Source organism: Macrobrachium rosenbergii, chromosome 36 (assembly GCF_040412425.1).
Source record: "Macrobrachium rosenbergii isolate ZJJX-2024 chromosome 36, ASM4041242v1, whole genome shotgun sequence".
NCBI lineage: Eukaryota > Metazoa > Arthropoda > Malacostraca > Decapoda > Palaemonidae > Macrobrachium > Macrobrachium rosenbergii.
Window position 1 is genome coordinate 7,238,929 of NC_089776.1, and position 15,820 is coordinate 7,254,748.

A 15,820-nucleotide genomic window follows, 5' to 3' on the forward strand; every position below is an offset into this window, starting at 1 on the left:
AGAATGAAACTCCATCACCTGAATGAAGGTGGAAGCATGGAGTAAGATAGCTCAATAACTGAGAATATCCATTCCTTGATAAACGGCGCATGAGAGGGAGACTTGGATACCAACCAAAGGCAGAAGAGTCTGATAAAGACTTTGAAAAGTCTGGTGTACAGTATTGGCTAAGTATCTTTTGAACAGGGAGATGCAACTGATCCTCTTACCAGTCATGACACTCCAACATTAGCTGAGAAGAATTCTGGCCACAGCAAGATAAACTTAAAGAGATGTGGGTTCTCATCCAATAATGATATAAGTTAGCTGCAAGCTCACTTAAGCCAAACCTCAACAAGAACACAGGCACGGTAAAAAGCTTCATCACAAACCAAAAACAAACAAAGGAAGTCAACAGCACTATGGCCTAACTCGACTAAACACTTACAGGCTAACACTCTGTAAAGCTCAAGAAAAATGCAAAATGAAATGGAAAGTTTACAAAATTCACAAATATAAGGAAAATCACTAGGAAAACACAAATTCCTCAAAACTACGAGAATAAGAAATAGAAACCAATAACCAAGGATAATAAATGGATAGACACCATGAGAAAGGCACAGTATAATTGCTGCCTTAATGGTGTACAGACTATCATCTTCTATCCTCTAATGTATAAATTTGGATAAAGGTTCATCTTGGATTTTTTTGTAGCTACAATCAAGTGGCTAGCAAGGCTGCAAGCCACCATGTGGGGATCCAATACCTTTTCACTCCGCACCATTAGCAATGACAGATTACAAGGAATGAATACCAGCCATTTACATATTTGTTCCAAACCAAGTTTTAATAATCCTTTGGGTGACTCCTTGAGTTTTAGCCTGAACTGTCTTCACTGTTTACCATTGCAGAGTTTGAGTTATTTGCGGAATGGATTGGAGGTAGGCTCTGCTGAGCAGTTCTATAGCACCAACTGCAGAAAAGTCCATAATGATATTATCACTGGAATTTTGTGTATATCCCAATCACTTTCTCTGTATTATAGTTTGGTAACCACTGGAATAGTTGGCTCTGAACTATACTGAAAATAATTGGAAAGCAATCATTTGCAATCTGATTTCATTCCCTTCCAACTGAAATAAGTAACCAAGTCATCACCAAACATTTAACAGCATCAGTTGTTAATGACGCAATAATCAGAATATGGAAGTGCACTGGTTCCTGTGCATTTATTATAAGGAGAGGAAAGGTGTTTTCCTTATTCACTGAAGGTTGCCAAATACATCTTCCAAACGAGGGTTGTGTGTACTCACATTATCTCAACAGGGGAAAAGGTGCAAGGTGCTTTAAAATTTCAGAACCCAAACCTTCCTCATGGGATCCTGCAGTATAAATAATGAAAATTTGGGAACACATCATGCATCACTACTAAAGTTTCCCCATTTAACTTTCAGACTGTAAAAACTCCAATGCATCTTTTATCTTCATCTACAAGTTGGCATGCTATGACCAACGTTCTGACAAAAAAAAAACAATGACCTAGTCTTGAAAAATACTGCCTGACTGGATCGGTGGCATTTAGCAAAACAATATTTAGGTGGTTTTGGAGAACTGAAAGTCAGCATTAAATCTGGCTGTGGCACAATGGCACTGCCGACATTTGCTGGGGAGGGTGAGGGGTCTTCTGTTGCTACAACACACAAATATAACAATCTCCTCATGGGTTCATTCCACTGAATAGCTATATACAAGGACAGCAATGGAAACAAGCTTTTTTAACATGTAACAAGCACTTTGGTTTGGATCACTACGTGGAATTGGACTCAGCATACATAAAATCAATGCTTTCTACAAAATCCACTGTTATTTCATAATGAATGAAACTAAAATAACTTTCTATATAAAATATTTAAGTAAAAAGAACAAATTTTCCAGTTAATTTACTTAACATACTGAAAATAATTAAAATCCTCAAAAATTTCTGAAACCATAGTCAAAACTAAGCATATCAAAACCAAGGAAATAGCCAATATACAGTATATATTTACAGAAGAATGACAGTAAAACAAGTTTTCAGTGACCACAACCTTCTGCCAAGGCTAGTTAATTCTCCCAATAAAAAGGCTTTTTCTCCCCAAAAGTTACATTCCTATCTTTGGTTAAATTTTCACGAAAATCCAGAAAATCTTGCTTCCTAACCCTACCAAAGTTCTAGCTAACAAACTGAACCTGAAACATAAACCTCTTCGTTGGAGGTAATAATCAGCTATATTGATAATTTTGTTCCTTCCAAGGGCACTACCAAATTAAGACAACAAAGTAAATTAAATAAGTGTAAAACCAAAATATTTGCTACTTTTTGGCAGATACATCCTCCACAAATTTTCCAATTACAGGAAAACCGAAACTTTATAAGGCACTTCCTAACAATGACTTATACCATCTGCAACATAGGCATCTTATGAAAAGTGTTCATGTAACCGAACTTCTACCTAAAAAAAAAAATAAGCCAACTAATGAGGGCAGAGTTATGTACATTAATGAATAAAAAAAATAAAGAATAATGGAAAATAACTTACATGATGTCCTCTAAGATTTCTGGGAGTTGGGGTATGACCCTCAGCATCATTTTGCATAGCTTTACGAGCAGCCTCTGCGTCGGAGTCATCCTCTTCGTCATCTGGATCTATCTTAAGCATAAGGGCTTTGAACTGAAAGAAATGATTGATAAGACATAAAAACCCTTTCCAAAAAACCCATTACACAGATGACTTGACGTGATGATAAACAATATTTTTCACACACACACACACACCTACATGATGCATGAGCAATATTTTCACAGTATTGCATATTTTTACCAAGAAATTCTGAATCAGACTATTATATTAGAATATTACATACATTGAGGTATTGGGATATAAGATCAATCTTTGGTTGCATATCATCTTTCTTATCTACATTCTTTTCCGGCTCTTCTTTAAGCATTTTCAATGTTGTCTTAGGATTAAATTTTGCAGCACTTTTCCTGGTACAGGCCTTTTCATACTGCTTGGATGTGTCAGAAGGAGAATACTGAGTGATCCGCCTGAGGGAAAACAAGAGATCATGATTAAGCCTTCAAAATGGCCCAAGATTTCGGACAGTGCTGGTATCAACATACAAATTCTCATTTTACATTAACATTGGCATTAAAAATTCAAAATATTTCTATGGCAAATAAAAACCATTACTTCTTAAAGGGCACGCCAACCGCCGAATTTCGAGGAATTATCAAATTTTAGTTGTTAACAGTTTTCAAGTGTTTTTTGTCTAAATAAACATAATCCTGAAGCGATAATGCTAAAAATTTTTTAGACTGGTTTACTGACAATTTTGTTAATCGCTTGTATGACACTGTGAACCACAAATTGTAAAAAATACTTGTAAAAAACATCTGTATGAATAATTCAGGATAGGATAAAGTAGGTCATACACTGTTTTGGACTGCTTTATGCGTAAATATATTTAGAAACGTTACTGCTAAAATAAACTGTTTAGATTGGTTAATGGAGAATTTTGTTCACTGCTTGTATGGCACTGTGAACATCAAATTGTAAAAAACTTAAGAGAGACTATGAATGATCCTGGATAGGATCAAGTTTGAGTTATTCACTATTTCAGACTGTTTTACATGTAAATAAACTTACAGTATCTTGAAAAGTTATTGCTACGGCACTGTGAGAGACAAATTGTAAAAAAATGCATGTAAATCAAGTATGAAAGAAATTTATTCAAAAACAATTATCACCCATTAACATATCCCATTCTCTCTACAGGACATGTCAGAGAAAATGGATTTATCTATTTTGTCATCAGGAAAACTGCTTTTCTGTGCAACTTGCAACTTTAAATTTTATATATTAATTTTGAAATGCGACATCATGATTTTTTCAACTGCAAAACAAATAGAAGTCCAATTTCTAAATTTCCCCACATGTGAATTTTCGTCATTAGTTGTAGAATAAGTGGTAAAAATCTGAAGCAAATCCCTTCAATCATAGTTAGAGTCATTTACTTTCTCATAGGGCCTTATGGCGCCATCGCTTCCCTTAAGGCTTATTTCACTGGTCTTGATGGCACAAGCAAGTCCTGAATTACACATTGATCCTGAGTTGTTATTACCTTGGTGAGCGAGGCTTTTCTTGCCACATGAAAAGTTGACTCAACTGATCAATAGTACATATTACCATCATCACTTCTTAGCTCTAATCCTGTTGTTTGCAAAAGCTGAGCAAGATTAAGTATGCAAGAAATTATGAGACCAAGAAACCCCATTTATTAACATTAAACTGGTAGAATAAAAATGACATAATCTACCAACAGGGACCCACTAAAAAAAAAAAAAAAAATAACATCAAATATGACAAATTTTCACTCCAGGGTAATGATAATGATTTACATGTAGCAAAACAAAAAAAAATCAAGGGCACTGGATAACCAAACCTGCCTTCAAAAGTGACATGGGACCCACTTTACAGCAGTGACCTCATTTGCTGGATAACCAAACCTACCCTCAAAAGTAAAATGGGACCCACTTTACAGCAGTGACCTCATTTGCAGAGATGTGGATAGCAAACAACATATCTGTATAATCCAAGACCTTTGAGTTACCAATATAAACAAACTACAAAGGAATGGTTTAAATTTCAATACAAAATACGAAACTCAACTCACCCATCAGTGATTCCATAAATTTCTTTTAAATAATCTTTTAACATTAGTAACAACAGACATCCCTGACAGGAATTGATACAGTCTTCTAACGGAGTAAGGCAGGGAGGGAGACGTGATAAATACACCTCCACATCTTCCTCGTCATCTAAGTCATCTACATACTCCTCCTGACCAGTTTCTGGATTGATTTTAACTTCAGCGTTTGGTGGAGGTAATAAAGCCTGAAAGAGATATAGAAGAATTAACACAATGTACAATAAAGACAACCACTGTCACGGCTTTAATAGGATTCTTATTTTAAAATTTGGCAACACTTCCACACCATGGTAGCTGCTGTCAGTCAGTTTCAGAACAAAAAACTGAAGCTAATCATATACAGTAATACCTCCAATTACATCATTTCGAGGCTTGGTATTTTCAGTGTCATAGTGGTTTTTGTTGAAAATTAATTGGGAAAAATGAAAATCAACTTGCACTGCTTTATGCATCTGCATGTCAGAGATAAATGTTAAAATGCCATAAGAACATAATAAGCAATAAAAGGCCCAAATAACATAAAAAGAAATGTTGAGACAAGCAAAATAATATATAGTAATGTAATGCATGGAAAAAAATCATTCTAAACCTTAAAAAATGTTAAAAATATTGTCTTATTTAAATGATGTTTGGCTGCACTCTACATCATACAGTGCGTACATAGCTCCAGCATTCAGCCGTAAGACAAAATATCAAAAGAAAAGGGTCCAAACACTTAATAACAAATGTTAAAATATACAATAAATATACACTGAATAAAACTATTTAAAAGCTTAAATATAAAAACAATATTGTTGTAGTACTAGACATTTCCCTATAACAAGTCCAGCATTTGGTCATTTTAGCTCTAGGGACTAGACAACGAATTCAAAAGTGCTTGATTACGTGTCATTTCCAGTGACTTGTTTGCACTGAATTCGTGTCACTATTCACTAGTTCCATGTCTTCAAAGTAAGTTCCTAGTACTGGTGCTACTAAGTTTAATGCATTACCACTGGAAAATAAGACAGCTATGATAAAAAACTATTAATTAGTGAGACTGCCACCATAGGGCATTTTCTTGGCTTCTGTTGGATAACAATATCTTCATTACTCATGATAAGACAGAGCTCACAGAAATATTTTTTTATTGGTTTTTCTTTATATTCTTCAAAATTATTATAAATTTATTAAAAAGTAGAATGTTTTAACTATCAAACAACCTACTCAACATATATTAGCACCATTATGGGGTTGCTTATAGCCATTTACAGGGTGTCTAGGTCATTTTTAAAGGGTTTGTTCAACTTCCGTCATTTTTCGACTTTTGTCACATATCTTGGAATGAATTAACAACACAGTGTGAGGTATTACTGTATATGAAAACATGATATACCAATAAATTATAGTCTATATACACTAAATACCTTTATAATTATTATTCAGAAGATGAACCCAACTCATATGGAACAAGCCCATAAGGGCCATGACTTGAAATTCAAGCTTCCAAAGAATATGGTGTTAATTAGGAAGACGTAAGAGGGGTAAAGGAAAATACAAAAAGAAGAGATCTCACTTATTACAGAAGAAAAAATAAATAAATACATAAATTAGATAAAAATGCATTAAAGCAAGGAGAACAGTATTAGGGTAGTAAAGCATTGCATCTCCACTTGAACTCTTGCTTTTGAAGTCCCAATTGCACGACTTATCAATTTCCTACACTCCTCACGTTTATAAATTACAGACGAAAATATATTCCAAAAAATTAATTCAGCTTACACCCTAACCTCTTAATATTGCCTAATACAAGAACCATTTCACATAGGGGAAAAGAAAGCAATGAGAAAATTCCTTACAAAACAAATTTACATACAAGAACAGGTATCGTCTTACCTCTCTGAAGTTTTGAAGAATATTTGTACCCGTGACAGAGATCATTATATCAATGTGGTGTATTATGAACAGAGGCTCATCAATCACTTGATAAGGGAAGTATGCTAAATTATCTGCGATGAACAACAGCTCTGACAAATTGCAACGCTGCAAAAATAGAAAGTAAACTAGTGTAAATACCAGACACACTACATATTTTCCAAAATTCAAAAACAATGGAAAACAACAAATGATAAAATGAGTTAACATTAATGACCATAAAAACTATAACATTGGTTAACATTAACTTGTCAAACAGGATAAAGAAAGAACTTGGGTAAAATCCACAACGGAACTCACAGCTTGTTCCTCAAACTGCTTCAGCAGAGAAAACGCAACCGCTCGTCTGTGCTGCTTTGTAGAACGCATAATCGAGTATAAAAAACCGTTAAGCGCCCCGGGATGTTCTCCTTCTTTCGAGCGGAAACCTCGAGTGGGTGGCTGTGCCTGGATGAGGGTGTGCAATCGATACGACAATCGAAACCCCTGCATTGCTTTCATCCCAATAAACCCTGGGTATTTCTTTTCAATGTCTTGCAACTGCTTGTCAGCTGAGTGTGCTATGGCTTCCTCTGAGTCTGTGGACATACACACTAAATATGGTACAATTTGGACGGGGTGGACTAGACCTTGAGCCAAAACTAGCTGAATAACTCTCAGAGCAGAATGACGTACAACGACACACCCAGCCACGACACATTCAAGGACCTGAAACATTGGGTTTTATATCACTATTATTAAAAGTTTGTGGGCGTGGAACAGGTAAGAGCAAGTTTTCAACAGATTAGATAAGTGTTAAACTTTCACTGAGATGATTACAAGCAAGAACACCATTAAAAAATATGTCGCAATATCATGGCAGATACAATTAGTGTACTACTTTATGTGACTACAATTTTTTTGTCAATTCTGATGATATACAAATTTAGTCAACAGCAATATTCTGAAATCAATATTTCAAACTACTGCATTAAACTAACCTGCTTAAGATACATCTGTATGATAGCTGACGCCATACCCGACTGCAAATCACACATTTCCTTTAGGTTTTCACGCGTTTTCTGCTTAGCCCCTGAAATGAAAAAGAAAACAATGAGTTCAAACCTGCATTATCCCCAAAATAAACTACATTTTTGTATAAAAAATTATGACAGTAATAATCATCTATTGCAAATATCATAATTGGAATAATATTCTGCAAGCGCACTGAACTTCAAATGACTTCATTCAAAAATATTTCCCTTTAATGATACCACGAGCTCAAAAATGTTGAGTAATTTAGATGCCTTCCAGATTGACACAGAAAGTGTGGTAATAGCAGTGGCACTAATGACATTTAATAATTCTGCTTTTATGTACTGAGCTGAAACTCTTAGCAAAGAAAATTGTTGTACATTTACGTTGCATTATCAGAGTTAGTTCAAACACTGAAGTGAATGTTATTTGTACCGTAGGTATAAATTTAACCGAAATTTATTACTGAAAATGGTGGTATTACTATAAAAATCATTCTTTCTCCAAATAACTGAAAATAAACTTAAAACTTTATTCTAAAGAAAAAGATACACATTACAACCTTTGTATAAGCTAAAATTATTGAAAAGTAACATTCCTACTCCATTCAAGAGAATCTAAACAACATTTATGTGCATTCTGCATATCTTTCAACATACACATTTCAATATCTGCAACAACCTTTTGAAGTTATATCCTTCTTATTAAGGGAAGTACCCAAAACTGACAACAGACCCTAATTCATTCAAAAATATCACCTCCATTAGGGCCAAGAAAACATTTAACTGACTAAGGAACACAAAAAATTTATGGAAAACATGTAACTGACTACGGAGCACAAAAAATTTATGGAAAACACAACTTACATTCTTGATCTTGCTTGATCATACGAATCTCCTCCTCTTGTAGGTAGGTTTCCACATTCTGCAGCGTTTGAATTCGGAGCTGTGTACTGACAGACTGGTCTAACAACAACGTGTGGTACAGCTGTTTCAACCGAGACCCCATCATCAATTCATAATGCCGTATACACATGAATCCCAAAGCTTGTAAGGTGCAGTACCTGAGGTTCATATCTGGCAGCTCCATGAAATACATCAATGTGTCAAAAACTTGATCAGTGATGTCAACCTGAAAAATTGAGAGTGCTGGTTATCTCAAAATAAAACAAAATATTGCTATGACAACAATTCTCGTGTCGCTGGAATTTGGCATTAAAACATAACAAATGTGGATAAACTAAAAATTGATTCCTCAAATTTGAATGCATCAATTACAAAGAATTCAGTTGTGATAAATGACTAGTTCATTTACTAACTGTTTTGCATTTTATTTAGTCTTACTTTTCAATAAAACATTAAGGATGATTGTTCAAGAGATGAACCGTTATCAAAGATATTTGATCAAGTTGCTGTGACAGAATGATATGTTTTAAGTGTATAATCATGGCTTTGTCACACATTGTGGGGCTGAAACATTAGCATACGGCTAATGAGGTTGTCTTGAACCAAACAATCTTAAAATTGTCTTACCGGTAACCCGCATCTGACTTCATCACTTTTGAGATCGAAATGTTTTAAAAGTAGGCCTATGGTGTACAATGCTCTTCTAAAAAATGGCTTATAACACTCTAGTTTTGGATTCTGAGGATTCTCTTCGTTCAGCTTCTTATAGTCAACAATAAAGCTATGATACCTGTAACGAGAAAATGACGGAATGTGAGCGAACTGTACTTTTGAAAATATGTCACAGTTAATCCAAATTCACATACACACAAAGTAGACAGTGTTCTTGCCAAACTTACCTTAAAAAGCAGTCTTTTATGAGCCTATAATTTTTGGTAACAGTGTTAACGATGGACCCTAACAAAGCTAAGCACGATGTGATGACAGTACGATCGTGCTGAAGGATTAACTTCACAGCGTCTTCCTCTAGCTGCGAGAGAAAGGTTTCGCTTGGATGTTCCATCAGCGGTACTACCAGTTCTAACGTTCGAGCCACGACACCAATCATTGTGTAATCCACCTGGGTCTGTTATTCAAAAGGGAAAAAAAAAAGGGATGAAGTTTTAATACACTAGAGTTATATGTACCTGAAATACCAGATACAATTAACATAACTAGTAACAATATAATTTAGTGCAATTTATTATTTTGTCGTGTAAAAGTTAGTACCATCACTTCTGATGCTGGGAATGGTAAATATCTATGTCTAATCTGATAAGAAGATATGATCACCTACTCCTTACATCCTACCACATCAACATCATCAAGGTTGAACTTTAAACAAGTTCTCTCCACTATCTCACGTCTAGTAAAATTCTCACTGAATTTCCCTATATTTAATCTGTATCAAACTAAGCAACAAAACAGATATTAATAGCTGGATTATTCTAAATAACAAAAAGGCTCTAAAACCTGTCTCTGGTTACAATGAAAACACTGGGTGTCTGGATAACTGTGTGTTGGCTACAAGCGCTTTTATAATTTCTAATCTAAAACTTTTAACATCTCAGGAGTTGATTTTACTGTTAATCATGTTATGCGTTAAGTATAGACCATTTTTGTATCCGATACAAAGTACAGTTTCTTATTTTATAAAATGACACAATACAAGGGATCTTGGGCCAGTTTAGTATACTGTAACTTTGTATCTGATACAAAAATGGTTTATACTTAAAGCACAGCATGATTAACAGTAAAATTAACTCCTGAAATGTTAAAAGTTTCAGATTAGAAACAATTTTCCTAATTTCAATAACATGTATTGACAAAAGGTACGAATCTATAATGGTTCCATTATAACCTTGCAATTTTATGAATCAAAATTTTTGCATCATTTACCATATGCAAGGGATATTGAGGTACTGTTGGCTTGTCTACACATCCTTAAGTTCTTGAGCTTTCTAATTAATACTAATGTCAATCCAAATACAAAACATTTATTCTTAAGACACTGATAGGGTTATTTATTAGTTTCAAACTTATCTGATTATTTATAATTATACTTCGTTTCAAACTTAAGTTTATGATAAAAGAACAAATTCCAATTTTGAGATGAGAGGACTCAAACTGCTTTCAACTGCACATCTATGAAAAAACAAACGCCCGCACACAAATCTTACCCGACATTTCCATGCTAAATATGGCTGAAGAGTGATAGCATGTTCAATGAGAAGCTGCGGACGGATTTTGGCAAATAGATACAGGGTCTTGAGACATGCAAGTAACCTCTGCGATGTTGTTCTCGGTTGCTCTGATGACTGATTTTCAGCACCACCTTCTTCCAACACTAATATATGCCTTACAAGACAATCCACAATTTGCTTACAGGCAGTCACAAGGGACTTCGGAGGTTCAGTGTTGATTTTTGTTACATCATCCTTGTCCTCTTTCGGTCTAAACATCTGGAAGTTCATCGACAATGTAAGACTTAAAAATCTCGTAAATATCTGATAACACAGAACAGATTCTGCAGGATGATAAGTATAAAAAATTAACTATGGTGAGTGTCCAACTTTTGTCATACTCAAGTCAACACACCTCTAAATTTATACTTACACTATGCAACAGCTGCTCGAACCAATCCAGGCCAGTGTCTCGGCAAGCCACTACAACTTCTGTTATGTTATTGACTTTACGAAGAAGTGCTTCTTCATCAACTTGAGGTCTTTCTCTCACGGGAGTAAACCACATATTCTGAAACGTGAAGCAATACCTAGAGTAAAAACTTAAACCATACATTATTATACAGTACAATTTAAGCACTGCATCATGTGGAAATGACTACTTTAGTTTTTCTATATTACTTTGTTCAGAAAAAAGTATACAATATTACATACTGAGATACTTTTTTTTGACTCAAGACTTTTCACTTACTTACGAAAGTCTGCGGAAAGACAAAAAGCTGAGCACTGTTACCCTAGCCATGTTATACTACTGGGCACATCAACACAAACTGATGAGCATACAACAGTCAACTGTGTGAGATTAGGGGAGTACCAACATCTCCAAAGAGTCCAATACAAGCCACTTCACAACTAGTGTTCACGGAAACAAAACCTAACTTATACGTCTTCCTCAGATCACAATCACTGTCACTATTACATTATTAAAGGAAATGTAAGTAGCGTTAAACGGAAATGTTTCTGTCCTTATAACTATTCACTGTTATAAACTGATACATCTACCTGCAGTGCAAAATGTCAAGTGATATTATGCAACAAAGTGATTACTGATATAAGCTTTCAAAATAACTTTGATATAACATACACTTGAAAGATAATAATAGTATAACTTTGATGTCACATTTTATTACAATTTTGCCCTAAGACTTGGACTCTTATTCAATTCAGGGAAGACGTGTCAGTGTCACTGCATACATAAGTAATTCATTAAAAGGACTACTGCACTTATGGTAAGATAAAGCCTCTGGCAAACAAACACACCAACATACCTGGAAGACTTCTTGCACCAACTTCTTTATGCCTTCTTCATCATTTACTCGACGAATCATTTTTACACATATTTCTGGAATTTTTGTGAAGTCTGGACATTCTAAACATATATCTTTTAATATTTTTATAACACGTTTCCTTACACTAACACCAGTATCCTGAAAACGAGAACAATGATTCAGCATTAAACACTTTCACCTCAATAAAGAACTTATCACCAAAAAGAAAATGTATCACCATAGAGAAAAATTACTGCACACTTCAAGATAGCATTTTGTCAAAAACTGTATCAAGTAAGATACGGCATCAAATATTTAACTCTTACCAATATTCTTGCAGCAATCATTTCATAGTAGGTATTGAGCACTTCTGGTCGACACAACACAAACTTGCCAACCAGATCGACTGCCGCCTCTCTCACAGACGTGGAGTGGTCTAAAAATGAATGATGAACCCCCATCTGCATATCTGTACGAGACAAGACTCCCGGGTCTGCTTCAACCACCATTGTCAAGCATTTCATGGCTTTTGTCCGAACAGCAATAGCAGACTCTGTCAGCACTCGTAGAATCTGCAAGGAAAGTTGTCTGATAAGAGCTGAACCCTTCAAAATACATTATGTTATTTAATGTCAGCATTTCAGTTTTATAATGAAACCTACTACATCAACTATATCAAAAATACAAAAATTCAAACATGCTAAGAAATAATACCCACCTGCTTCAGGTACATGTCAAAACTCTGTGAAAATGGTCTTTTAGAGGCCAAGTATCTTGTGATCAATTCTGCATTGTCATAGCCAATGTGTGTTTGAAGAGTCTGAGTCTTAGCTCCCGGTGATGCTGGTGGGAAGGGTGCAATCTGCAACAGATGTGAAAATTGCTGGACTTAGTAACAGAAGAGCAGATTTTGAAACTTATTATCATGTATGGGAAACTGGCAATCATTCATTCAACCTGCCATTAACAATTAAAACTGTCTCTTAATTTTTATATATATCTTGTAATAATTACAACTGACAGGTAAAAGCACTCCATGAAATCTGCCAAAAGCATAATAATTGCAGCATTATTAACAGTCTTTCATATTTCTCTGATATTATACATAACTCCTTTCTTGTTACCTTAGTTAGAAGAAACAACTTTCTTTGCTCAGCCAACTGAGTTACTTCTGCAGCCAAAGCTTCATCTACGTGGCCCTTTTTTTTCTCGTCGTCATCCTCATCCTCTTCTGATTCCTCACTACTTTCTTCCTCACTTCCATTACCTATACAAATGAAAGAATAACATATAATAGAAAATAAATCTATTAATAATACTACAATGCAAATGTACATGCAACTAAACAGTGCATAATCACCTTCAGTAAAAGAGAAGGCAGAATTCTAATCAAGGAAAGACCTACATTAATGGAGAAGCCATAAACTGGTTCTGCTACAAAAATACGCTTGCATGTTTTACATTAAAAGAATAAGTTTTAAAAGATTTTGCTGAAAAATGTGCCTATTTTAGTGTTATATTATGCAATCTGAAGCCAAATCTGGATCAAAAATGTAACAATAAAATAACTTCACAAGAGTAGAATCAAGAGTTGAGAGTTGACGAGTCAAGTGCCTGTAATTTACTCATCTACTAATCAACGAAATGGAAAATGCCTTAAGAAATACATTAAGTCGCTATAAGTTACACGGCAGCCTACGTCACAACGGGCCCAAGAACACGTTTCTTTCCATACCTTTTCTCTTTCTTTTTCTTTTGTTATGACTTCCGGACTTCCTCGTATTGGAAGGTGGTAGGGGACCCTGCTTCTGCCTCATGATTTCCGTAAAAGCTTCCCGGTACCATTGGCCAATATAAAAGTGTCTGGCATGTAGAAGAGCAGTTTCGCTACCAGAATTCACAGCCAACCAATCCAAAAGGACTCTTTGAAGAAATCTTGTTCTCTCCTCCTCCTCATCACTAGGTCCGTCACTCTCCTTAGGTTTTTCAAGGCCACCCTTCTGTAACGTATGAATAAAAGACATTAACATTTCCAGATTTTATACATATGGATCGCACATTCATACCCATGCACAAACCTTAAACGACATTAAAATTCTCAGATTTTATACATATAGACCACACTTTCCTACTCACGCACAAGCCTTAAAAGACATTAAAATTTTCAGATTTTACAAATGTAGACCACACATTCATATTAATGCACAAACCTAACGCTAAACATAATCTGAAATTAATCATAAATACATTACTCAAAACTGAGATAACAAACTGAAAAAATTGGTCAATATTAAACTGGAAGCACAAAAAAGGTTATACACAAAAGGACATTCTAATCCTTTACGATTTCAGGGTGAAAATTAAAACTTTTGTAAGTTACATTTTTCTTCTCAATTATCACTATATCATCTGTTATTGCATGGCATTTGCTACTTTTTACTTTATTAAAATGCTGAAAATTCTTAAGTTTAGCTTTTTCTAGAAATAACAGAATCAAATATAGAAAATTAGGCCAATGGCCAAGCACTGGGACCTATGAGGTCATCCAGCACTGAAACAGAAATTGAGAGTAAAAAAAGGTTTGAAAGGTTTTAACAAGGAAAACCTCACAGTTGCATTACGAATCAATTGTCAGGAGAGGGTGGGAAGTAAGATGGAAGACAGAGAATATGAATGGAGGTACAATAAAAGGAATGAAAGGAGTTGCAGCTAGGGATGCTATGAAAAACCTTAAGCCATGCCTAAAGTGCACCACATGAGGTGCACTGACAGCATTACCCCCTTACAGGGTTTAGCTTTTTCTAACTGAACTGCATCTATGGATATTTACCATGTTTACTGTATATATTTGCTGAATTACTGGAATCGAGAATGATACCTGACTTCACTCAAATTCTTTTACCTGCCATATACCAGTGCTCAAAGATTCTACGTTCCTTCCTGACTATTAAGAATATAATGCATGCAAAGAAGTGATTCATTAAAAGCAGCTTAGGAAAATGTCAAAATTTTCCAATACAGAGTATAATGAATTTCAAGTTTTCTACTCACAAAATGTCAATGTAAAATATGCGTGGCTTAAGCTTTGTATGGCTTTTCTATTTGTGAATATTTCTGCATACCACTTCTTTTCTTCTCTTGAGTCCGGTTTGATTTTTACTTCAAAATAGTCTACCGGTTTTGGTTTCCATAAACGAGTGCAAAATCAACAATGGCAAATTTCTTCACAAAATTTTCTATACAATAATAAAACATTCACCTTCATCTGGACAATGAGGTTGATTCTATGACTGGAAAGATGCTTAACGATCCATGAACATGGGTTATGCCAAGAGGTCTAAAATTTCCTATTACCAATGTCTGAACTGGATCAGTAGTTACCTTTAGTGCAACTGCTATGGAAACCATGTTTTGTTACTATTTCACGATAATGACAAAAATGTACAGAATTGCTATCATCACACATATAATTTATGGTCCTGTAATTTTCATTGTCCTCCAACACTCTTTGGGAAATTTTCATTATAAAATGCTCACTCTTTTACAATTTTCATTACAAAATGCTCACACTTTTACAAAGTCAAAATTTACTTAGAATAAATAAGCCCTCTATTTTAAATAATCACCCAAGTTTATAGTATTCTGACAAGACTAATTAACCATATAATTCCCCAGAAATTTCTACTGATAAAATGCTAAGCAATGA

The 15,820-nt window shown here is 34.8% G+C and overlaps 1 protein-coding gene across 8 annotated transcripts in view; it reads right to left on the reverse strand.

Annotated features, from left to right (window-relative positions):
- Positions 1 to 15,820, reverse strand: part of Nipped-B (Nipped-B cohesin loading factor) — a 101,726-nt gene that overhangs the window by 15,242 nt on the left and 70,664 nt on the right. For all 8 annotated transcript variants that reach the window (XM_067134478.1, XM_067134476.1, XM_067134479.1 and 5 more), the window contains exons 15-30: positions 13,850 to 14,114; positions 13,239 to 13,381; positions 12,833 to 12,976; positions 12,441 to 12,686; positions 12,115 to 12,273; positions 11,220 to 11,357; positions 10,784 to 11,065; positions 9,464 to 9,690; positions 9,192 to 9,354; positions 8,526 to 8,790; positions 7,626 to 7,717; positions 6,946 to 7,353; positions 6,607 to 6,753; positions 4,696 to 4,916; positions 2,884 to 3,067; positions 2,559 to 2,690 (exon numbers count right to left, since the gene is read on the reverse strand). In XM_067134478.1, the coding sequence (XP_066990579.1) occupies positions 2,559 to 2,690; positions 2,884 to 3,067; positions 4,696 to 4,916; positions 6,607 to 6,753; positions 6,946 to 7,353; positions 7,626 to 7,717; positions 8,526 to 8,790; positions 9,192 to 9,354; positions 9,464 to 9,690; positions 10,784 to 11,065; positions 11,220 to 11,357; positions 12,115 to 12,273; positions 12,441 to 12,686; positions 12,833 to 12,976; positions 13,239 to 13,381; positions 13,850 to 14,114 (3,216 nt within the window). The remainder of the gene's footprint in view (positions 1 to 2,558; positions 2,691 to 2,883; positions 3,068 to 4,695; positions 4,917 to 6,606; positions 6,754 to 6,945; positions 7,354 to 7,625; positions 7,718 to 8,525; positions 8,791 to 9,191; positions 9,355 to 9,463; positions 9,691 to 10,783; positions 11,066 to 11,219; positions 11,358 to 12,114; positions 12,274 to 12,440; positions 12,687 to 12,832; positions 12,977 to 13,238; positions 13,382 to 13,849; positions 14,115 to 15,820) is intronic.